This window comes from Gambusia affinis, linkage group LG14, assembly GCF_019740435.1.
Source record: "Gambusia affinis linkage group LG14, SWU_Gaff_1.0, whole genome shotgun sequence".
Taxonomy (NCBI): domain Eukaryota; kingdom Metazoa; phylum Chordata; class Actinopteri; order Cyprinodontiformes; family Poeciliidae; genus Gambusia; species Gambusia affinis.
The window spans coordinates 22850329-22875592 of NC_057881.1; the positions used below are offsets into that span (position 1 = coordinate 22850329).

The 25264-nt window shown below is 39.0% G+C and overlaps 1 protein-coding gene across 2 annotated transcripts in view; it reads right to left on the reverse strand.

Annotated features, from left to right (window-relative positions):
- The window catches only part of col22a1 (collagen, type XXII, alpha 1), a 76968-nt gene that overhangs the window by 31942 nt on the left and 19762 nt on the right, over positions 1-25264 (reverse strand). The window contains exons 4-21 of one of the 2 annotated variants that reach the window (XM_044137976.1): positions 21511-21591; positions 11744-11855; positions 10282-10405; positions 9870-10145; positions 9693-9773; positions 8693-8809; positions 8544-8588; positions 8398-8460; positions 8121-8159; positions 6104-6157; positions 5948-6001; positions 5800-5853; positions 5099-5152; positions 4970-5014; positions 2802-2855; positions 2652-2705; positions 2107-2142; positions 1062-1091 (exon numbers count right to left, since the gene is read on the reverse strand). In XM_044137976.1, the coding sequence (XP_043993911.1) occupies positions 1062-1091; positions 2107-2142; positions 2652-2705; positions 2802-2855; positions 4970-5014; positions 5099-5152; positions 5800-5853; positions 5948-6001; positions 6104-6157; positions 8121-8159; positions 8398-8460; positions 8544-8588; positions 8693-8809; positions 9693-9773; positions 9870-10145; positions 10282-10405; positions 11744-11855; positions 21511-21591 (1373 nt within the window). The remainder of the gene's footprint in view (positions 1-1061; positions 1092-2106; positions 2143-2651; positions 2706-2801; positions 2856-4969; positions 5015-5098; positions 5153-5799; positions 5854-5947; positions 6002-6103; positions 6158-8120; positions 8160-8397; positions 8461-8543; positions 8589-8692; positions 8810-9692; positions 9774-9869; positions 10146-10281; positions 10406-11743; positions 11856-21510; positions 21592-25264) is intronic. The other variant, XM_044137977.1, reaches the window with a different exon arrangement.

Here is a 25264-nt window from a genome sequence, read left to right on the forward strand (position 1 = left end):
ACTGGTCTGTGTACACCATGCTAACTGGTCTGTGCACACCATGCTAACTGGTCTGTGCACACCATGCTAACTGGTCTGTGCACACCATGCTAACTGGTCTGTGCACACCATGCTAACTGGTCTGTGTACACCATGCTAACTGGTCTGTGTACACCATGCTAACTGGTCTGTGCACACCATGCTAACTGGTCTGTGCACACCATGCTAACTGGTCTGTGTACACCATGCTAATTGGTCTGTGCACTCCATGCTAACTGGTCTGTGCACACCATGCTAACTGGTCTGTGCACATCATGCTAACTATGTTCCAGCCAGAAACAAATGTTAGCATGGAAGATAAATTCTTTACCAGTTATAGTCTCATTAGTAGAGGCGTAATTGCAAAAGGTTAAAACAATACCAATAATCATAAGCTAACATATGCTAATTTATTATAATTCCACTACAAAGTGATATTTTTTTGTATTTTATGTTTACAATCGTTGTCTTATTTTTCATTTGCCTTAAATTTTTGACAACCACTCACGCTGAGAATTACTTGTACTCATTTTTAAATAAAATTTCAAATAGTATTAGCACATCTCCAATGTTTGTAGTTTTATTTTTATGTACTGTAGATGATGTCGTAAAATGCACATACACATGCATATTTTCCTACATCTTTCCAGTTATCCTAACTCAGTTGCACATTTTTTGTACGCTATTTTTGATAATTGCTCAATATTTCATGTTAGAATTTTGTCCTTACTGTACAGTACATTATTCTTACTGTTGTTTTTTATATATATTTTAATATTGTTATCTTTGTGTGTGCCCAACATTATGCTTTATATTATCCTCCTCATATTCACAAGAACAAAAACATGACTCTAAAAGACATTAGCTTTATTTGTTGTGACATGACTATGCTATTTATTATTAATAATAATAATTAAGAATGGAAATCTGCTAGAACGCACAATGAAGTGGATGCTGGTGACAAAATTACCACATAAAAATAATAATATCTGTGTTCATGAGCTAAATAATTGAGATATGCTTCTTGGCAAATAGTAACTTACCCTTTCACCTCGTAGGCCTTCTTGTTGCACCTTTAATAGTAAATAAAAAGTAAATTAATTAATTAATTAATTATCAGAACATTTCAGGTAATGGTTACTTTTACATTTAAAAAATGTTAATATGCCAGAAAAGCTGGACAATTCACTGATGAGATGATATAAGTAGAAGCTTTAAAGTTGCAGTATGTGTTTTTTGTAAAAACTATCATCATGTCCTGACAGTATGTCAGACAGATAATCTATGAAAAGATCAATCTCCTTCACCTCCTACCTGAGCAGCTAATGCTGCTATGAAGAGATGCATCATTCCTGACCAAAAACATCCAATCAGAGCCAGGAGGAGGGTCTTAGCGCTGTCAATCAACCTCATGTACTCTCTGTTAAATGTGCTAATAGCAGAGGAACAGCTCACCATTACAGAAAAACCATTTACCTGGCATCTTTAGTGGCTGACTAGATTTAGCATTCACAACAAGTTCTGCTACTTGCAGCATAGCAGAGCACAAAGGAAGGGGGAGCAAAATTGGAGATGATTGACAGCGCTTAGACACGCCTCCTGGCTCTGATTGGTTGTTTCTAGTCATAACCAAGAGCACTAGGAGAATGCAGAGAAACTATTGTATTTTGCAGATTATCTGTCTCATATTACACTGTCACAACATAGAGACAGTTTCAACGTGTAAAAAAAAAAAAAAATTTTGTTACATACTGCAGCTTTAATTACATGCTAAATAGTGGGAACTATTTCAGTCTTCCGATTATAAATATCTATGTTTATCAAGCTATTTAAAATATCTCCTTGATCCTTATCAGAAAGTGGGTAGAGCACTGACTGCTCAGAACTATTCCACAAAACCCCAATTTAAAAAAAACAACCTCTGAACTATTCCTTTAAGCAATAATTCAAAATCTTAACCAGCCTAGATTAAATGGCAATTATAGTTCTACTTCTCCTTTGAAATGTGTTACTCCAAATTGTTCACCACTGAAAACAACTGTCAATAACTTCAGCCGTTTTTACTTTTTTTACTGTGTTGATACTCACCATGTCCCCAGGTAGTCCAGGAAGTCCTCTCTCCCCCTGTGGCAGAGTTCACGCAAGAACAAACATCATCAGGATGAAAATACCCTCATATATGAAGCAATGTGATAATAACAAGGCTGCTACCGTAATCCATGAAGTGAGTCGTGTTTAACTGTGTGCTTATTGTAAGTCAAAGCAAAGTGGAACTTGTGGTTGACGTACCCTTGCGGGACTGTCTACGTGCGCGCCTTCTGATGTGTATGTACAGTAGGGTGTGGTGTTACAAGCAAATGTGCATCACTGGGAGAATCATCAAAGCCAGTAATTACATACAGACGAAATGAACTCCGCTTTTTATTTTCCTAGACAAACAGAGCAAGACGGGTTTGATGGTGCAACGAGGAGACTGAGGAATGTCTGGTGAGAGCAGACTGTAAGCTTGGGAGGCCTTGGAACATATCCAGCTTAAATCAGTCATATCAGCTCGACTTATTGACATTATGCCCATGACAGTATCCTCTTTTCCTGAGAATGGAATGCGAATGGCAGCGGGAAGGTGTGCAAACCTTGTTGCCTTTGATTCCGTTTGGTCCAGGTGCTCCAGTCAGTCCTCTTAGACCCTCAAGGACAAAAATATAAAAAATAAAATAAAAATCAGAAAATCTAAATTAAAGTTTCCTTGTAAAAACAAAACCTTTATCATTGATTAAACTCACATCTTTTCCAGGTAGTCCGGATTTTCCTGGCAATCCATCGACACCCGGAAGACCCTAAAATGTAAACAAGGCTTGTGTCAAATGTTTTCAAGAAGAGGTGGGAGAAAATAGTTTGATTCATTTAATCTTTAAAAAAATAAACAGCAAAAGAAAACCCAGGAGCCTCTGTTTCCAGGAACCACTGTTGAATTAATAAAGGCAGAGTAAAGCCAATATGCAAGAAGATATCCCACAGGAAACTGTATTTTCTATAATATGTCTGCAGGTCACTGAGGCTGCAGGAGAGCGAGAGAGAGCAGGACTTTCAACAGATAACACAAAGGCTGAATGTTGCTCTGCTGGTGTGTATATTCTTTTTTAGCTTCCAACTTGGCAGGTTATTGGTATTCTCAGAGTTACAGTAAGGATCTACTTTATGTAGTGAATTCCCACAAGAGATTGATGTTTTAGTAATAGGAGATGTTCTGTCTGTGCTCATTGCTAGTACATGATGCTAAAACCAGTTTAAAATGTCAGTCTCATAATAATTGCTCCTTTTTTTTCTTTATGTAAAACTACTGCTAGCTAATGCTTTATCACAAAGTGAGGCTAGGACATTTCTGGCTCTAATATTTTTATTTTTTTTTAAAGAACAAAAAAAAGGCTTGCAACTCTAAGCCAAAATGCTAACTTCAGCTTAATTGCTAAGCTGCTTTGCTGACATATTAGAAACTAATGCTGATATAATGATTGCTAAAGTAAGGTAATAAATCATTCATATGCCAGTAGTAGCTAACAAGTAAGTATTATTATTAGACAATCAGTTGTGCTAAGCTAGCAGAACCTTATTTGCGATAAATGTCTTGTGTTTTTTCTTATTTTGCATCTGGTGCTTCAGTTTGGTGCTCATTTCCTTCCTTCTGAAACTGCACTAATTTGATGGAACCCACCCACAGTAGAAATAAAATAAAATATCTGTAATGTAAAAATAAAATAATTTCTCAGGGCAGAAAAAGTCTTTGTAGTGTTATTTGCATGTTCTCTTCTGGCTACTGTGTTATGTTTTCATGCTGTAAAGCACTTTGAACTGCCTGGTTGCTGAAATGTGCTCTACAAATAAACTTAACTGGACTTCTTCTGTTACAGTTTTTAAAGAGAAATTAGAAGGGATATTATTAAAACTGACAACAAAACCCATTGTAAATAGTCCAAAGTTTCTCTTTGAAGTTTTAAGTTAAGATTCCATAGTTAAATTTGTGAATCTGTATTGTAAAAGTCATACAATATAGTTTTAGTTTGGATTTATTGATAGATAACGCTGTGATGATTTTACTTATCAAAACAAGGTCGGGGTCATTCCTAATGAGTACATAATGTTTCCAGGAACAAAGTGGGAGTCATTAATCTGAACTAATATGTGTGGCAAAAACACATTTCTTCATTTCAGACATCGGCTGCATGTGTCCTAAAAACCGCTTGTTTCCTTTATCACTTTACAGAGGAAAGTATTTTTCCAGTAGCTTTCACCAACAGGAAATTGTTCAATGACTGACTGATTGTTTGGCTCACAGACAGATTTTAACCTGGCAGCTGTAAGGTTTCCAAACCTTTTAAACAGCATCCTGCAATATGGCAAAGCAATCAGTGTTGTAATTCTGACCTCTTAGCATCCTATAGAAGTGATTGTTAGAAATTGCTCATATGCATTTTGCTTAATGATACAAAAAGAACATTTTGACAGACAAAAATAGCATACCTAAGGACTTTTGAGAGAAGATTTTTACTAGCAAGCTGAAGTGAAATCTAATATCCCAACAGCAGCAGCATACACAGAAAGTTTCTCAAGGAAAGCTTCAGACATCAACAAAGCTCCAAACGCCCCCGCAGTATTCCAGACAGGAAGCATGGAGAGTGAATCAAGTGAACTCCATCTGTTTGCACAATTACGCCCCTCAGTTCTTCAATTCCTCCGAGGAGAAAGAAAAAAAAAACCATGATCTCACCTTCTCAGAAAGCTCCGTCTCTTATCAGGAATTAAGAGTTTGATGGCGGTAAAAACCTAAAATCACGGTTTTAAAATCAAGACATGCTGGGGGATGAGGGTTTTCTCTGGTGTCCGTTGGAAACGGGAAGAATATGAGGGAAGCGAAGGTTCTGCTTTTAAAAAGTTTGGACCCATGTTAACTTACACCAGCTCCTGGAGTTCCTTTTTCTCCTTTCACACCAGAATCTCCCTAAAACGAAACAAGTGGATGGTTTTCAGCTAAAGCACATTTATCAGTAGATTTTATCCGATGGAGGAGAGGCACGTCACTCACAGAGACGCCTTTCGGTCCGGGCGCACCTGGAATTCCTGCATCTCCTTGGATTCCCTGAAGAACATAAAATGAACCATTATACTTGCTGGACTTATGAAGTCACTGTCATTGCAATTTACTCTGGTGACTGACTGAAAACTGCTGAAAGAGAGTTTTGACCCTATGGCAAAATAAAACTCGCCTTGAGCTGCAAGGAATTTTCCAAATATGAACGACGTCAAACGTTTTATAATGAAAGCTAGCAAAAGTAAACTAAAATATATTTCTATTTTCAGATTGTAGAACAAACTGAATCATCTACTGCAATAAGCAAAACACTTTTCAAGAAGGATGTGAGCCTTTTCTGTAGATATGGAGAATGATGAAAGATATGCAGCACAGTTTGAAGTAGGGATGCACCAATCCACTTTGTTACCAATATCGTAATCTGAGGTTTAGTATTGGTCGATTCGATACAGAAAGACTGTTCTTTCTGTATCGAAACAGAATATATTTGCCCTTATTGATCGGCACAGAATGCTTTTCAATATAATGACGGATACAGATACTCCTTTTAGATCGGTGCACCCCTAGTTTTACTTGTAAAAGCTTGTCGATTGTCCTATCAAAAACCAATTTTGAGTGGAATTGTGACCTCAGAAATGGGAACCAAATGGAATCTTGGGATAGTAAAAGATTCCTATCGCTAACGGATTACCTACCTTCTGCCCGGCTGGACCCGGTAACCCTGCAGCACCGGCCCTGCCTGCTTCGCCCTAACCACAAAAATCAAATACATTCTTAAAGCATATTCTAAAAACTTTTACTTTTTTTTTTAAAACCAGGATTTAAAAACGGTTTACATCTTACTTTGTCCCCTTTGTCACCAGTTAGACCATCAATTCCAGGAACACCACCGGTGCCCTGCGGAGCGAAAACGGATGTGTATTTATTACCAGACCACAACTTTTTAAGCCTCAGCATGAATAATAACAAAATAAGGCCTCCATATCTCCAGGTCCACACCTTCTCTCCCTTTTGTCCAGGAGAACCTGTTAACCCTATAGAGCCTCTATCACCCTGGAAACAGAAAATAAAAGTTCAGACGGATCGTTCAGTCAGATACAGGCATGCAGACCAAGGCGAACCGTCGGGAACTCGACCTGCTAGTATCACAGACAACCGAAGAAGTTAGAAACACATACATGAGGTAAACAGATCACGCAGGAGAACGGGGAGTAAAACACACAAAGTCACACGAAGACAAACAAAACACTTTTGAGTAAAGGTTGGACGGCCAGAATGTGTTGAAAAGCTTGACCGAGACCCACTGTGGTCTGGTCACACGTTTGAACCCAAGACTCTCCATCAACAATAGCTCTCCATTGTCCTCGCAGAGATGCATTGTGGGAAAGCTCGCTGATGTCACCTTCTGCTCCAGAGGAATTTCAAAAAGCGAGACCGGGTGAGAGTTAATGGCTCCCAAATTACACGGTACGCCATGCGTCTTACCAAGCCGCAAGACTTCCCTCCACTCTATAAACCGCTTTACAAGTCACAGAAGGTTGCCCTTTAATTATTCCAGGCTCATATTAACATACGGCACTCATTTTAATTGCAGAGATTCAAAGATGTGAGCAACGGGACGTCATCTGCAGCAGGGAATCACCTGCTGCAGGTCCAATTGGAGGCAATCAAAGTGAAGCCAATTCACTGTCAAACCCGAGTTAATAAACACAAAACGCCGTGGCCCGCACATCAGAGGCGCCGTATGTCATGAGTTTAATATTTGTTTTTTCCCTTTCTTTTCTTTTTTTAGAAAGGTTTACAGAAGCAAGTTGCAACGTTCTCGAAGAAAAAAAGCGCAGACAGACGGTGAAGCAGAATGTAACGAGTAAGTGCGAGCGCATTAAAGTTTGATTTAATGCACTGCTGTCAAAACAGTAAAGTTTTCCCAACAGGAAGGATGGATAAAAACGGGAATCAAAAGATATGTTTCTTTTCCGGCAGCAATTTAACCTTTATGTGATATAAAGTAGAGCAGAACTGTGAAAATGAAGGAAACTGATCAAAGTTTTTCTTCTTTTTTGTTCCCCCAGAGGAATTTGAACATGTGATGTTTTGCTCATCAGCTCCAACTCTGTCAAATATGATGCAGAGCATCTGTAGAAAATCTCAATGGGATTTAGGTCTGGGCTTTGACTAGGCCACTGCTTCAGTAGGTTTTCTGGACCTTCCACAATGGCTGTTAATAGCTTCAGCCAAAAATGAAAAAGAAACAGTTAATGTTTTTAAACACAGACATAATAACAAATGCCATTTGTTAACCATTTTTCCAATTTATTTTTCTAAAACACAACAAAACAAACCCCCTAAATCTTATCAAGTATTTTGGGTCTAGTTTTTAATACAAATCTCTTAGTGCACTTAAAATAAGACAAAACTAACTTACAAATAACTTTTCAGCAAGATACAGGAGTTTAAGTCAATACTTTGATGAAAAATGGTAGTTATAACATAGCAAAATATCTTATCAAAATCAGGGACTAAATGTTCTATTTTTTCTCATCTACGAAGATGTGACTGCTAATGGCATTTTAGTCTCGATGCTGATATCAGGGATGTTTCAGATACATGATGTTCTATTTATATTTTATAAATTTACTACTAATCTCTTTTTTATGAGGAGTTTAATGTTTAATGTCTATTTAGAAGCTGATTGCAGCATGGCAATAAATGTCATTTAAATGGAGCTGAATACAAAAGCTACACATTTGATCTTCTGTCAACTTCACAGTAATGCAGCACTTGATCTATCACATAAACCTCCAATGAAATACATTGAAGTTTGTTTCTGCAATAAAAAAAAATACATCTACACTCACCAAAACAGTAAAAAGCATGTCAGGAAGAGCTGGTAGAAAGAATAGATATTGGAATGTTTTTGTCCACATGCATTTTAAATATGTAAGACTCAGACATACACGCATATGTGTTAGAATGAAAGTCATGCTCAGTCTGCATGCCAGACCAGTTCACTTACCTTCTCCCCTCTGTCACCTCTGACAGAGGACAGTTTGCCCTGCAAATAATTAATCGATAAGGATCAATTATTATCGAGGCTGAAAGAGAAGAGGAACAGTTGGAAGGCATGCAGTGTGGAACAACTTCAATTTGCCCTACATTGTTCAGGACAGCAACACGAATCTGAAGCTGTCATTTTATCGAACGATATAACTTCAAGTCTAGCTGTTCTGTTTTCATTTGAAAAAACAAAAGAAAATGCAGAAGTGAAAGTGCACACTTTAAAATTTTCATACAGATTCTCCTCTTTCCCCTTTGATGCCCGGCGGCCCGATGGCACCCTTAGGGCCAAAGTCACCCTGAAAAAGGTAGGCACATTCACACCGTAAGCATCTGAATGGACGTAACAACGCCAGACTATGACACTGTGGCGAGAGATGACCTTGTCACCCTTTAGACCAGGAAGACCGCGCGCTCCGACGTCTCCCTGTGGGGAATAAAAACGCTGCGGTCTTCTGAAATCTCTCAAATAAAGGATTCCCTCTTAAGCATGGCGACTACAGATGGAGATAAAGCAGGACGTTGCGTTACCTTGGCCCCCGGAGGGCAGGAGCAGTTTGCCTGAGGACCTCTTTGCTGCTCTGCACTAGTCGGTGTCGGTGTGGGGACCCGCACAGGGGGGGCCTCGGTCACGACTTTTTTAGGGCACTGAAAGGATAGAATTGATTACAGTTTATGGCAACTTGTATCTAGACATTGAATGTTGTCGATAGCAAGTTGATGCTTCTGCACAGGAAGCATCAACTTCTTTTCTATAATATTTTGGAAATCAAGAAGTTTTGGATGTTGTTCCATATCTACAGCAGTTGTATCTTTAAAACTAACAACTCGTTAGTTTTAAAGATACTAACGAGTATCCAGTGGTGCCCCCAAGGTGGGAATGAAGGGGGCCATAGGCCCCTCTTGAAAGATCTTGGCACTGGATCTCCAGTGCCAAGATCACAGAAAGGTATACAGACTCATTTTCTCCAATCAGGACATGAAAAAATAAAAATAAAACCTAATAAATAAATAAAGACATTTATGAAATTCAACATAAAATACAAAAATGCTTTCACGAGGTGTCACAATCTGGTTTGTTGGGGTACATCTAAAAGGTAATTTTCAAATGACTTTTATAAGATTAAAAAAACTTCTGATAAAATGGAAAGCAATGCTGATTTTGTTTTCACTTTAAGAAATTGGTTATGGAAAGATTACAACCACAGACGGGCACTTGTTTATGTTCAGGAACCTGCTATGATTTCTGGGCTTTTAATACCGGACAAACCCCCAGGTAATTTATTGCATCACTCCTCAACATTATTAAATGAATTATAAATTAGGGGGTTTGAGAACAATTGGCTGACTTTTTTTGAAGTTCAAAGGATTTCTCAAACATGCGTGAAAGAATCAAGGCAACACTCCAGGATGGATGGCCATTATACCATGATGTGTAGCTCCAAAAAGTAAATTTTACATAATACTGTCCCTCTAAAACAGAATCCCTACAATAGTGACCCAGTGTGAGTCTACAGGGAGTTCTACTCACCGGCCCAGTGGGGAGATCACAGCACGTTTCCAGTTCTGCTTGTTTGGAATCACAGTAAATTATCATCCTTTGGAGGTCAAACTGCTCAAACACACACAGGCCGTTAAACAGATCAACCTTTAAGAAAGAGAAAGCCTGCAGAGAACTAAGAATTTACAAATACAGGTGGGTACGCACGTCTATGGGAACGCTGTCATACAGTCTCTTGCCAATCACCGTCTTCCCCTGAATGTCTATGTCTTCCCGGTCTTCGATTGGCAGAGTCTGGATGTGTTTGCAGTCCAGGTACAGGGCGACAGACTTCGCCTCCACGCTGAGGCCAATCTTGTGCCAGTTGCGGTCGAAGAGGTTGTCGACTTCAGGATTCTTGAACACAGCTCTGACGGCGTCTTTCGTCAACCCAACTGCATTGTACTCCACGGCTTTGTTCTCACCGTCCAGACGGATGGACACCTGGAAGGCACAGGAAAGAGACGGTAGTTCAAACAGAATCAGCAACAGGTTTCTCAAGGCCTGATTTCTGTCCCTCTAAATTGGGTAAAGTCATTGTACATTGACGTGTTATATTATTTAAACTTGGAGGACCAACCTGCGGGATTCCATATTTGTCAAAAATCTGCCAGAGGTACCAGTCTTCCCGTCTTGAGGTTTTCCTGAATTTGAAGGTTGTCACAAAGGCGTATTCATCTGGTAAACCCTGAGCAAACACATCCCTGCAAAATAAAGCAATACAGTTAATACTTTCCTTTGGGCCTGTGTATACTGCCTATTAGATTTCTATGAGTAAAAACCCACAGTGTACACTGTGTTTACAGTAAGAAAGTAGAACATTCTCTCTGCTTCAAGTTCTCACTGACTACAATTAGAAGCTTAGTTTGAATTGCCAGGAAAAACAAAATAGTAAGTCATATTTTGCATACAGATTAGCTTTACTACCCTTTAGCATCTTGTATCTAGTGTTGCTTCATTTGAGGAAAATATCAGAATCATTATTGGAGACAGTCTTTGTGGTAAGCCATTCTTGAGATGCCATCTAGTTGCCTGCCGTTATCTGTAGCTGAGTCTCCACTGGCCATCTAATTGCCCAATTTGACATTTTGAAAATAAATGTAATTAATGGAAACATGCCAATTTCAAAAGACGTCTCATTTCAGAATAGGTTTTAGTGCTAGAATGAGGAGGTTATTTGGCCATAACAAAATTTGCTTATTTGACAAAATTGCTATGGAAATCACTAAATCAACAAGAAGGCGACAGGAACTATGTTTCGACATTAGCGGGATATTGACAACATTTTGTGCACATTTGCAATGGAAACGCAGCTTGTGTGCTGAGCAAGGCAACATAAAGCTTAGTTGGTTACAAACTGGTCGTGTAGGTCAGTAGCTGTCATAGCATCTTCATTTTGTTGGACCCAACAATCTTTTTAGCAAATTTTTGCGATCCAGCCTTTGCAATATCTCAAACAAGTTTTCTTCAAGTGCATCTAGCTACAGAGCTCAGGGAGAATCTCTACTAAACACATAATCCCTATCAATGATAGTTTGTGTAATCCTTCAGATATGTCTAATTCTTACTAGAGAGCTGCATAACACTTCTTGACGTCTAAATGAATGAAGCATGCGCAAAAATGTGAAAAAAAGAGCATTATAAATGTTTTGCTACTCATGTAATTAATGGTTTCATAGATGGACAGCTCTTGTGGTCAAGATAGTTAAGAGTCTTTCAAAATAAAAGTCTAACAAATACCAAGCACTACAGAAACTACCACATCAAAGTGTGGGGCATATAGTGAGACTTTTGTTTTGAAAATCTCATCAGAGGTCAAACAATAACTAGATGACACAATTTATGAACCACTACTTTCTTTTCCTGTTTTTGCTAAACAGGAAAAGCCAGTATGTTGAGTATTTCTTAATAAAAACAACTGAAGCTGTGAGACATAAAAAGAATCTGCCTGTCCTTCATGAGTTAGTCTTTCAGTGGGAGGTTTTCTCTAGTTTTGACAGAAATCCGAAGCGCACTGATTAGTTCGGGCGGAGCTCACTCACTCTGTCTGCTGGACTATCGGCATCGTCCCGAGGCGAACATATGAACTCTGGCCTTCATCGACTCTGGTCCCCAGGATGTCTTTCACGTTGAAGTACTCCATCAGGTCAAACCCTGCAGCATCACAATCAAATCATCCAGTTGGACTGGAGGCATTCTTCCAAGTCTCACACATACATCCACAAGTTTGTGTCATTTGTATCTTTAGGAAAAAACCTGCACTGACCATCTTCTTCAACCATCCAGATTCAGGTTAACGACACATACTCACATTTTAAGGCTGTTTTAAAGCTCACCCAAAAAGAGCACATAATTTGAAATCATCATTAAGTTCACTCCACAGTTTAATGCGGAGAACTCTGAAGAACATTCAAATATTAACAAACCTTGTAAATTACACATGGATGCTTAAAGATGTGAATTGTTATCAAGATCAGGCATTGGGAATATATTCGGATTTATAAGTGAGAATTAATTTGTAAATGTAATAAAAAATTAATTTAATGCATTAATTTTTGCAAATTTCACTCACACATATAACTTGGTTTTAACTGTGACGCTGAATTGTTATTCTCCATGTTTGAAGGTCATTTTTGAGGGAGATCATTTGAAAAGTAAACTACAATCAGGTTCCAACAGCAAAAATTTGACTTATTGCATAATAAACCGTGATTTAGTTTCTTTAGTTTCTACATTTTGAATCTGCGTGATTCTTAACTTAAATCATTTCTGAATTCCAGAAGGAAAACGTCTGTTCATTGCTTTGCGTATTATTTGCAGTGTTTTTATATGTACAATATATTTAAATTTTACAGTGTTACTTTGAAGAAAAACTTTATAAGTTGCTCCATGATATCCCACCGTTTTAATAAGCCTGATAGGTTTTTAACTCAACCAATATGTCAACAGTTTGTTTTTTTTCACATTTCCCCATATTTTTGAGAAATGTGACAAATAGAGCAAAATCAAGGAGGACTGTGTAATATGCACAACTTTTACATTTATTAAAGCTTTTATTTTCAAAAATATTTCAATAGTATTAGCAATTTTATATCTAAGATATGCAGGATGAGGCTTCATTATTCAAAAACACTGTCCCAGTACATTAGGAAAACGCTTTGTTCCCCTTACAGTCTTGACAAGGGAAGTCCTAACGAGACAGGAAAACCCAGAAACACACACACACACACACACACACACACGCACTCCAATGAACACAAACATCTCCTGAGTATTGAGGCTGAGTTACGATTTTGGATTTCTCAGTGTTTAGTGTTTGAACTGGGTCAGAACCACCACACCCTGCAGCTACTGTGTTTGTGGCCTTTTTTTTCGGGGCGGGGGGAGTGGGGGAGCTGAAATCAGCCGAACAGCTGGAAAATCGAGCCGTTTGTTGTGGAGCTGTGATGTTTGCTGGGTTTGCTGCCAGAAAGAAAAATAACCAATACCCGCTGCTGGCGAGGCCCTCTGCGCGTCTGCGATACTCTTCGCCGTGTGATTTGGAGCGGAGCAACCGCAGCCCACATTGGAAAAGGCCACTCCCTTGAACAGCAAACAAATGCCGTAGCCATGGAGATGCCAACATTCGGAGGGGTTTCACTTGCGCTCGGCCGCCAGGTTTTGCAGGGCATTGCAGGCGGCCGTGTAGTGTAAAACGAGTGAGAACAGTGTGGCATTAGCTGCTCTGGGTGATGAGGGGGGGGAGCCTGGACGTATTCCTGCAGAGCTTGGTGATGGGACACAAGGTTTCCAGAGGGATTATCTACACCGGCACGGAAATCATTTAAAGGAGGAAGTAGAGAATTAAGGTGGTAATGTGAGCGTCTGGTGAAGGGTCAGTGAGAATCGTAAGAAAAAAAAGAAACTTAGAAACAGGTGGTGGGAAACAGGAGGTGGGGTTAGCAACAGTGAAGCATGTTCAAAACAAAGACCTGAAGGAATCAAGCAGACCAGATTCATACTCTTCTAGATCTATGATGATTACCATGTTAGAATATTTAATGGGAACATTTCTCACATCTGTTTGTGGGAAATATCCCTTTACTTTGATCTGAGGCGTTCACTGTTGTGACAAATGGGTGGAGCCCTTAGAGATTGCTTCTGTTCTTGCTCTTTGATCACACTTGGATGTTTCAGACAATCAAACAAAAATTGGCAAGAGAACCTGAGTGAATACAAAAGGCAGGTTTTTTTTAAGCATATGATTTTTCCTAGATCTAGCTGGCCTTGTGAAAATATGATCGCACCGCTTGTTAAATAACTTAATAGCTAAGTTCAGTTCCGCAAGCCACATCCAAGGATAATTACTGGACCTGAAGATTTAATCATCTAAAGCGAACGTGACTGACAAAAATAGGCTTAGAGGTCACAAAGAGCAACATGTCTTCCCCTAACTCACAGATATCCAACACAGGAGAAACAGACAGAGATGCAAAGGCATTTTGAAAACTTTAAAACTCCAAAGAGCCACATTAGCCGTGTTTCCATTAACCACAGAATTGCGTAAAATATATTTAGCAAAACTGCAATGGGAACACTTTTTTCACATCACATGAGTCGTGATCAACAGCCAGATGTTACTTCTGGCAAAAACAACAAAGAAGATGGCAGGAAGTAAGAACTGATGCTGGTTTGATTTTGTTTGTTTTTTCCTTTTTTGTCAGATAATGTGCATCCGGCTCCACCAGAGCTCTCACAGTATGACATTCATTCATTCATAAAACGTTTTGTGTCATTCCAACGTGTTGAGGCCGTAGCTCTTCTGTAAAATCGCCGACCAGTTTCCTCAAAACTCTGCATACGGACCCGCTCTCAAGTAGCCGGGGCTTGTTGCTCCAATGCCCGAGTAAGATGCTGACATCTTCTCTGATGGCTGATAGGTGATGAGCAATAGCACCACGACTGAATTATCAATATCTCTCATATAACTGTTTACATCTTACGGCTTGATAGCAGTTGTAGCTGTCGCAAATAACAACCGATCTTTATTTTTTTATTTTAAAAAGTGCCACGTACATAAATTAAAAATTATAGAACTTACTGCATATGTAAATGTACCAGTGTTTATCAGTGGTCCATGTTTTTGATGTAAAAATAAAGTCCTACTCAGTTTATCTTTGTTTGAAAATTAGACATATAAGTGTGACAAGAAAATATGAATTATTAAACTGAATCAAGGTCTCCACTTTATGCTGTTCCTCAACGTTGCACCGGTGAACATTTTAAAACTGGTTAACTTATTATGACCAAGCATGCTGGAGTACAAAGCATCTTGGAGTCAGAAGGAAACCTGCTAAAACATTATTACTGGCTATGTTTTGCCAAAATATTTCTAGCTTTTAAAGTTGTAATCTTGCTATGTGCAGCTCATTTTTACAGGGTCAAAGGTGAGGGGTTAGAGTCACTAGTAGCCAATATTAAGCAGGCTGTTGAACCTGAACAGTTAAATTCTCAAGGACGTTTTGTTCTCATACATTGAATTCAAACAGTTGAATTTTCCACTTTAGGGTTGGAGTTGGTGTTTGACAATGCAATGTGTATGTGACTGACCAGGATGAACGTTTTATGAATGAAACTGTTTTTGTACTTGAATGCAATACATATTTGTTATTTATAAATAACAAATAAATGACATATACTCAGTATCAGTGTTGGCGATATGAGCAATGTTTTTCGGATCAACACTAAAGAATGCAGAATTTCACACCTCTTGTTTCCAGATGTGTGTAAATAATAATAATAACTGTTTTAATGCAGTCTCATTTTTGCAGGTTGTCAGTTGCTAACCAAACACACGCAGCTGATAATTCTTCCTGCTTTTTTTTTTTTCTTTTAATTCTGTCACCACACCGGTGTGGGGCACATTTGCTCAGCGTAGCGTTCTGGTGGCTCTGAAGCTCACAGCTGTAATTTGGACTGGCAGCTGACAGAGTATATAATCAGCCCCCCAAAAAAAGCTATTTTGGACCGCCGAGAACAACCAATGGGGAGATCTGTGGCGGGAGCCAGATGAGCTCACGGACTGGGAAAAGGCGAACGCACACACACACGCACACACACACTCCTTTGATCGGAGCAGATGGCAGCACTTGTGCGGGAGACGGGGAGCTCACAGAGACTATCGCTCCGGCTCAGTATCCTGAGGGGTCAGACGGGCCTGTCTGACTGAAACCACAGGTCTGCTGGCTGTCAAGTCCTAATCAGTAGGAAATGTCTTCACATGTATGGGACACTGGAAGGAGCGCCGTCTGTGTAACTGGAAGGGGAGAGAGCTGCCAAAACACTGTTTGTCTGGTAGGACTCTGCATGTAGGACGATACAGTATGTGTCTGCATGGCCACAACCCCGAAAAGAAGCATTTTGCTCACACAGCTCCGACAGCGCAGGCTTTGTAGTTTTGTCCAGCAGTCGCGGCAGAAAAAGACGGACGGGAAAATCCCGGACGCCTTTGTCCTCTCGGATGGCCTCAAACCTCAGGCTGAGTTTGATACCATCCTGTCCCCAGAGGGAGCCACATGAAGGTTTCAGCTCCCAGTGTGACGCAGCTGTCTGCGCTGCACTGCACTGTGGGTACGGGAAATCAAAACCTTCTCTTTGCTTTTCTTAGCTACGAGTATCGAAACGGCCTTGGAAAAGGAGAGAACGACAGCGAAGAACCAAGCAGCTTCCATTTATCCCATTTTGTCAGGTCACAACTACAATTTTGTGTTTACAAGGCTTTTCATGAAATAAATAAAGACTAATCAGACAGGTTTTCACCAATAAAAACCAGCGGCGTGCGTTTGTGTTCCACTGAGTTACTGCTTTGTTAAGATACATTTACAAACTAGACACTGAAATGAATGGGGGGTCGTTTGTAAAGCTATACAGACAAAATTAACAACTTTTGTTTTTTTTTAGAATGAAATAAAAATATATATATATTTTTCACCATGTTGAAATACATTTATAATTTTTTTACAAACTAAATATTAATTATGAGACAAATATTTCACCTACAAACCAAATATTAAGCTCTGAAGTAAATATTTAGTTTGCAATTTAACTTGATTACTTTATTGTTTGCTTAGGCTGGAAATAAGTGTTTACTTAGTAATTAAATGTTCAGTTTGTAAAAGAAACATTTTGTTTCCCCACTAATTCTTATTCTGAGGTAAATATTTAGTTAACAAACCAAAGTACTTGAGTACAGCTAGTCCACAACCAAATATTTAGTTTGAAACTAAATGTTTAGTTGTCAACTAAATTTTAATGAAATATTTACTTTGTAAACTAACTTGTTTAGTTTGTTAACCAACAAGTTAGTTTAGGATGGAAAAGAAGTATTTGCTTTAGAAATAAATATTTACTTAAAATAAAGTTGTTCTACTGCAAAAAATACCAAAAAAATACATCAGTTTTACGACAAACTTCCGGCCGTGTCCGGCCTCTCGCTGCATTCCCATTTAGTCCATGTTCTATTCCTGCTGGATCCTGTTCAGGGACGCAGAGCGCTGGCTCTGGCATTCAAAGTGTGAAAGGTGAGGTGAATCTAAAAGTAAATTAAGAGAGGCAAATCAACTGACAATACAGGATTTGGAGACCATTCAGAAAGTTGGAGAGGCAGGTGAAAACAAACTTTAGCTGGTAGAACATGTAAACTCTGTCGAAAGAAGATCCAGGCGGGGATTTAAACTCAGTACCTTCTTGAAGTGAGAAAATCCAGGTTTCTTTCTGAATTAATGCCATTAATTAATCAAACTGTACATAGTGAGCCATTTGGTTTGTGCTGCTGGAAGCTAAAAGTAGAATAATTACAAATGTCTGCTGTGTATATTGGAAAACGTGTCTGCTTTAACCTCAGGAAACAAAAGATTTTCTCGTCCAATGTCATCACAGGAGCAAAGCTGAAATGAAAGATCTCAGAGGAGTTGGTAAATGGATGAAAAAGGGGCCACTTCCAGAACATCGTACCAAGCGCCACATCTACCAAACTCGTCAAAACAGCGATTTATCAAAAAAAAAAAAGAAAAAAAAAAGAGTTTGCTGTAATTCTTTTTGCATCCAAGCGGAAAAGCAAAACCACATAATTAGCACTCACCCAGTGGCAAGAATGTGAGAACGTGACCGAGAGTGCAAAGTGATTCTGCCTTTCCTGATCATGAGCCCAAATCATCAGCGGACTGAAACATTGCTTAAACTTCGCAGAGTAGCTTCAGGGGAAACTCAAACTTTCCTTTATAAAAGTGAAAAAAACTATTTGTTTCTAACATACTAGCTTCAAATGTGTCTCTATGCGGATAATTATAAGTTGTGAAACTCATTTGGGGGATTTTGGGTAGAATTAGCTACTTACATCATAAAAGCTACTTATTTTCAACATGGCTGCCTTGTAGCAGAGGATGTTTCTCTGTATCTTTGTACTTATACATGTTGTTTCTATGACTTGCTGTTTCCACCCACCACCCCAACACAGGCAGGTCAGTTCAACTGGCGACCTTTAAAATGCCCATGGGAGCAATGTGTTTGCTTGGCAACTTGTTCAAGATGCACGCTCTCTCCACCTCTTGATCAGGACAACACAATCCGGTCTTTGGCAAGACTGGATTGTCTTTGGCAAATTTTGCTAGATTTTGCTAAATCTAGCAAAATGTCTTAGTCGATATTGAGGATAGACGAGTCAATCGAAAGCATCAACATGCGAGGAACACTGCTCACCAGGTCTCTGACGTCTTAATCCTTGTTCTTGGATTTAGCATGCGTCCAAACTAGTCATGCCTGTGTATCTGTTTTTTCCCTTAAGATGATGAATGTGTGTGAGAGACAGACAGGAACTCCAATCCCCCAGAAGGCCCTCTTGTGAAAACATCCGACATATCGGGATAAGCACTATTCAAGACCTCTGAGAACAACCTGAAACACTCGAGTCTCTGGCTGCATGAAATAAAAACATCAACTGCCTTTCGTCTGACGTGCTTTAGTTGGAAATAGAGTGGCTAAAGCAATTGCAGCTGCTATTTCTGATTGACTGACAGATGCTTGTACGGACCTGCTTGAATGATTTCCTTTTGTCTCGCTGTTCAGCTTATAAAAACTGGAAAACAGCCAATTAGTGGAGCATCAACATTAAGGTCTAAAGCAGATGTCAATGTCAGCATTGTTAGCAGATGTAAGGGAACACAGAACCTCCAAAGCACTTGCTAGGCACCTGGGCAGTACAGCCAGAACGCTGAAGGACCAAGACAGGGAGGGCTCACTACCATCCCACCTGGTGAAGTCAGTCCTGAGAGGTCAAGAGGGAAGGATGGCCATCAGACCCCAGAGAAGCCCTTCAGTCCACAGCCAGTCCAGCACACCCCAGGAGCTACATACCACCATACAGGATTTCCTAAGCCACTTGATTCTCATCTCCCTTTAGTGCTCCATCTGGATTTTCTCCCATTGACTTGGATTCCTTTGGCAGAATTTCAACTGAGCCAGACAGTAAACAGAAGGAGTTGTGAATGATGACTTATGCGCTGTTTTAGAATTGTAGTGTGCCTGTAGTTTTAGTAATGGCAGCAGAGGAAGTGAATGAAGCCGGTTTTAACATTAACATTAAAAGACAACTGGTTCAGCTCAGCACTTCTCCACATCCAGTGGAGGATGGTTGTCTACAGTTTCTGGTAAAATTTGTAGCGTCAAACTGGAGCATTACGTAGATGATGGGGAACGTTAGCAACTGGGTCAAGTTTAACAGTTCAGCAAAGGTCACGTTTCCAGGAAGATATAATTTCTCAATAGCCGAGAACCCAGACCCTCTGGACGAAGTGAACCATAGAAAGAAAGCAAGTACAAGTAAAATCTAATGCAGTTCAATGAAATGATAATCTGTTCTCATAAACACAATAATATCTTGCCAATAAGCAGTATATCATGCTTTCTTTAGAAGTATCCAGTACAGCCAGATGTCTTTTTAGGAAAGAAGCTGCTTGGAAAGACAGATCAAGGGGATTTATGATGATTACTTTGGTGGTGATGTATGTACCAGTTTCTTGAGCAAATATTTATAAAAATAGTAACACAAAGGAACATTATCTCACAGAAGTCTGAAACCGTAATAAAAAGGACTGACTGCTAGGTATGCCTGGTGAAGAGCGGACTGAAGCGGACTGACAAAAACAAAATGTCCTATGACCATTACAGCATGTACTACTCAACATACTTCACAATCAATATTCACTTTTACTTAAGACTCTATCTGTTGAGGTTTTGGCATTTGAAGTCATCTGGTTTGTTAGGAAAACATGTTGACTCAATTTGAAAACACCTAAAATCTCTAGAACCAGATGGCACAATTGGTGGAATGGACAGTATTAGTGTTGTCAGGGAGTCAAAACATCAAAGTCACCAAATGTCTTGGTCAGCATTACTACAGCCTGAGTACATTTGATAGAGGTTGTTGTTTTAATTGGACTGGGATGATAGATCGACTGTAGTATTATCTGTATGCCTCACGTGTCAATCACAGCCTCATGTGATCTGTATCAAACATGGCAAACATGCAGGTAATCCTGGCTAAAGCTACGGCCAGAGACCTCAAATTTCCAGACACTCCAATCAGCCCCTGATAATAGATTGTTATATTGTTATATTATGGCACCATTTCAGCCTTCTGCTGCTCAGTCTAGACATGCCAATGTCTTCTATACCAAAGATTTTTCTGGTCTTCTGGGTGCTGCACTACTTTTTCAATCAGAAATAAGCTTCTCATCAAGTGGTGAGTCTGGCTTAGTATAAAGCTCAGAAAAAGTTGTACTAAACTACAGCAACTATCTGACTAAAATGCTTAACAAATTGATTGGTTGAGTTGCTGGTAAATGAACAGCTGTTGCCATTGTTTGTTCAATAAAAACTGAACAATAAATGATGATGCAACTAAGATGTAGTGAGATATTTGCACAAGAAACCACACACACAAAAGAAATACTTGATCAGATTTAGTGCTTTTGCAGTGCAACCCCCCCACTCACCCACACACCTAATTTCTAGTTTTATATATATATATATATATATATATATATATATATATATATATATATATATATATATATATATATATATATATATATATATATATATATATTTCATTTGCAAATACCACTGTGTGCTGTTGGGAGCTAAACTCTTCTACCAGCTTGATATTTCTGAAAAGCAGTCTGGTGCTGGCAATGGCTTCATATTGCCAGACGTATATCTCTCTACAAATATTTAAAAAAACAACAAACATACATTTTCTGTTACCATGAATTTACCATTTTGATGCTGAAGCAGTTTGAAAATCCTTTTGATAAATATTCATGAAAAGCAAATAGATGAAAACCAAGATCTACACAGAACATCAGTCGAAACGCATGCATTTAAAAAAAAATATACAAATGTGATCTGCAAAAGTGGGCTGACACAAATCCACATCACTTTGCTTTGCAAATGCGTCAAGTTGTTTTTTTTCCTTTTTTTTATGATGACAGTATTAAATGAGACAGAAAATGAATGTGCCAGAGAGGTAACACCTTCCAAGTCATGAATAAAAGCAATTTGCTCTCCAATCAGATAGCAAACGGGGGAAAATTGCAAGAGCTGACTGCATCTATGCATAAAAGAAGTGCAATTTTTCTCTCTCTCAACGCATAAAAAAACGTCCAAAGTGGGAGTGCAGGAAATGCTTTGAAAAATGAAGAGTTGACTCTGAGGTTGACTTATGCTGCCAGCTGTCTGTGTTGCCGCTGGGAAAGCAGCAGTTTGCACATACCTGGAACCTCTTCAAGACCATAACTGGTGCTGTTGGGCTTGAAGCGATCAGGTTGAACCTTCATCTTTGGACACAGGACATCTGGGAAGAAAAGACAAGTGTCAAGCGAAACGTGTCTTTCATGTTGCCTTGCATACAGAATTTATCGTCCTGAACTTGAACTGTCTGCTTTTTCTGTTAAAACTGCCACATACTCCAAGGTGATTTAGTGTGAATTTATGTGACCAATAGAAATCGGCAGATCACTCCAAAATATCAATAATCGGTATCAACTCTGAATTGATATTACAGAGTTGATAGACTCAATCTTCTACTAGAAATATAAATACTAGCTTCCATCTTCTAGTGGACGTATTGATAGAATAACTATCAATTTTATCCGAGATCAACAGATCTATCAATCTAGGATTACTTTAGTTTTAGATTGCCTCTTGAAATTTTGTTTTATTTTTTGTATTGTAGTTCATCAATAGTACCTCCAAAAAGATTTTGTCTCACTTTGCTCTCAAATGTAAATTTCTTTGCAGTTTGCTTAAGAAAAATATACACAAATCATGTTAACATGTTATTAAAGTACTTAGAAATGTTGTTAAAATTCTAACATTGGTTTGAACAAACCAATTCAAAGACAAACCACCTCTAAACACCTAAAGGTCAGAAGTTTTATAATATATCAAACTTAAATAAAAGTATCTGCATTGGTATTGGCGATACAGGCCCTGTATTTATGAGGTATTGAATCGATAAAGTATGAAGTACCGCACAACTACAATGACTAACACAAAGTAGGGTATGAGTATGAAATTGAGCAAAAACTATCATGTACTTTTAGGACTGAAAATATAAAAATCTTCAGTTAATTTGTATCCAAGCTCCTTTCTTTTGATTCTCCTACATGAAATCCAGCTGGACTCCATTAGTAACAGATAGTTAGTAAGCAACTCCTCAGTGGTCTGTCAGAGGTTGTTAGTGAACAAAGAGCATCATGAAGACAAAGGAACACAGCAGACAGGTTAGACCAAAGTTTGTTAATTATACCTGAAATTTGCATTCGACTGCTGACTCAGCATTGGCCCAAAACTGCGCATTTATTTTTGGACTGTATTGATTGGAGAATTTGAAAAATCCCATATGAATGACTGCATATCGGTTGAAAACAAAAACTTTTTAGACTTTTAGCAATTGAAAGAAAGATATCTGACTTTCCTTCTAATGTAAAACGATGCTCTCCTGATAGGATGAAATCCCAATAAAATAAACTGAAATGGGACAAAGGGGTGTAAATACTTTTGCAGGCAATGTAAGAGTAGGTGTTCATACTCTAATGGTAAACATATGTCTTTATATTTGAGATTTAATTTTTGGTTGTTTGTTGAAGACAACCACCTACAAAGTTCCTGCGTGTTGAAACACAGTAGTAGACGTCCATGGCGTGGCCCCGGGCCATTTGCGACCCTTGAAATGTTTCTGTGTGGCCCTTGTCCCCAATTTTTAAAAAAAAGCACACATTTATTTCACCAGGGTGTTGATCACAAAAAAAGTAAAAAAAACGACCCCCAGAACACCAAGACCTCACCAGCTGCTCCATTGTTGTGTATGTGGCCAAATCCTAAAAATTCCCTATTTTTGAGGTCTTCCTTTGTCGTCATACATTCACTTAGAAATGCCATTTAAATTTCATTTTGTAGATACGTCGCTCATCTCTTCTAAAGTGAAGATGGCACATCGATACCATTTACGGTTTGTCCATAAATTGTCTCTAAGCGACCCAAAGTTTTTTGATTTTTTGGGAAACTAGAGTGGAGGAGACGCGCCTTAACTGAGTGCCATTTTCAACCCAAATCAATTTTTAAATTGCCACAAATATTGCCCTATTGGTATGAAACTCGGTCATGACATTGATACGCATGTCTGCTCCAGTAAAATGTTTTCGCAATTTCTCTAGGACTTATGGTTTCCTGTCAATGTGCTTCAGAGGACAGGATTTTCTGCCTCTAACTGAGACTTCTCTGGCTGCATGACTCACTCACAGCTGGCAGATGAGTCATGACAGTTAATTACCATAGCAACGGCTCTAGGCTGCTTGGGACTACAAATACGCATCACTGTAGTTCTAAGGTGGAGAATCAGTGGAAACAGAGGAGCTGCAATTTAGAACTACTTGTGTGTTAGTGCACTGCTTCAGGTGGTGCAATAATATTATTCTGCATTATCTTTTTTTCTCAAGTTAGCATTAGCCTTTTAGTTTAAATAAGCTATTACCTATATTTCTGACCTATTAGCCATGTTTAGTATGCTGAATGGAGTAAGTAAAGTACAGACAACATGCTAGTGATGCCCCACATGCTACTGACAGCATTCACGCTAACATTAGCATTTTGGCTATTTTTAGCTGACACACTTACTTTATCATTCTGAATGGTGCAGGTCCATGTTAGTGAAGATGCTTGTGACTTTGCACACACTATTGACTACTATTCAGCAATGCTTAGGCAGTTCGTTAGCATTAGCCTGTTAGCTAAAATAAGCTATTACCTAATTTTGTACTTATTAGCCATGTTTAGTATACTGAATGGAGTAAGTTAATCATGGACAGTTAGTGATGCCCCTCATGCTACTGACAGCATTTAGGTTTACGTTAGCATTTTGGCTAAAGTAAGCCAAAATGCTAATGTGCATCCATTTTACCTCTTTTAAAAAGAACTTGCATTTAACTTCCTCCAGTTTCTTCTGTGGCAGGTTCTTCTCATTCTGGAGGAATTTGGCTCTCTTACCGGGACGTATCTCAACCTTTGCATGACATTATTGCTCATGGAAGTCGAGAAAGAGAATAAAACTATTTCCTGATATTAAATCTGAGTAGTAAGACAAGTGTTATACTATCAATTATATGGCTTCCAACCACAAAATCATGTTGAGTTTTTTGAAAAACACCATCAAGCTCTCTGCAAAATGGAGGAAGAGGAAGTTTAGCTATGAAATTATATTCACCTCTCCTTTGTTGTTTTGGTGGTCAATTTAAAGTTAATACAATTGCTTTATGGTCTGTTAAGGGTGTTGGCATAATTTCTGTTTGGCAATGCTCTGATTGTCCAAGACCTGCAGCCACGGATCAGATGAGACCACAAAAAAAGTCAGTCATCCAACTGCAGCCTGGGGTCCTGTTGTCAAGAGCACATATGACATCATGTTCAACCCTTATGATTGAACATGATGTTACGGATAATTAATGACGAGCACAGAAGTCCAGAACACCACTTGGGTTTAAATCGTCCCTTCATCCTTCCATCCCTTCATCCTTTCATCCCCTTCTAACATGACAAACAATCATGCACAAACACTCACACACACCGACCTAAGGAGAATTTAGAGAGACCAATTAACCTGACACTCATGTTTTTGGACTGTGGGGGGAAGCCGGAGAACCCGGAGAGAACCCACACCTGCACAGGGAGAACATGCAAACTCCATGCAGAAAAAAGGCCTGGAATTGAACCCAGAACCTTCTTTCTGCAAGGCAACAGTTCTACCAACTGCACCACTGTGCATCATGCCTTCTTTTCTAAATCTTTAAACTTATATCTTCGTGTTGTGGTCTGTCTTGAAATGAAGTCAATATGTTAACTTAAGTTCAGGAGGAGGGTCACATCCAGACCACACCTCTAATTCTCCAATCAGTTCTTGACTCACTCTTTCTTCTCAGTCCGTTACGTTTCGTCAACCTTCTACCTCTTTACTCCTTTTGCTGCAGGTT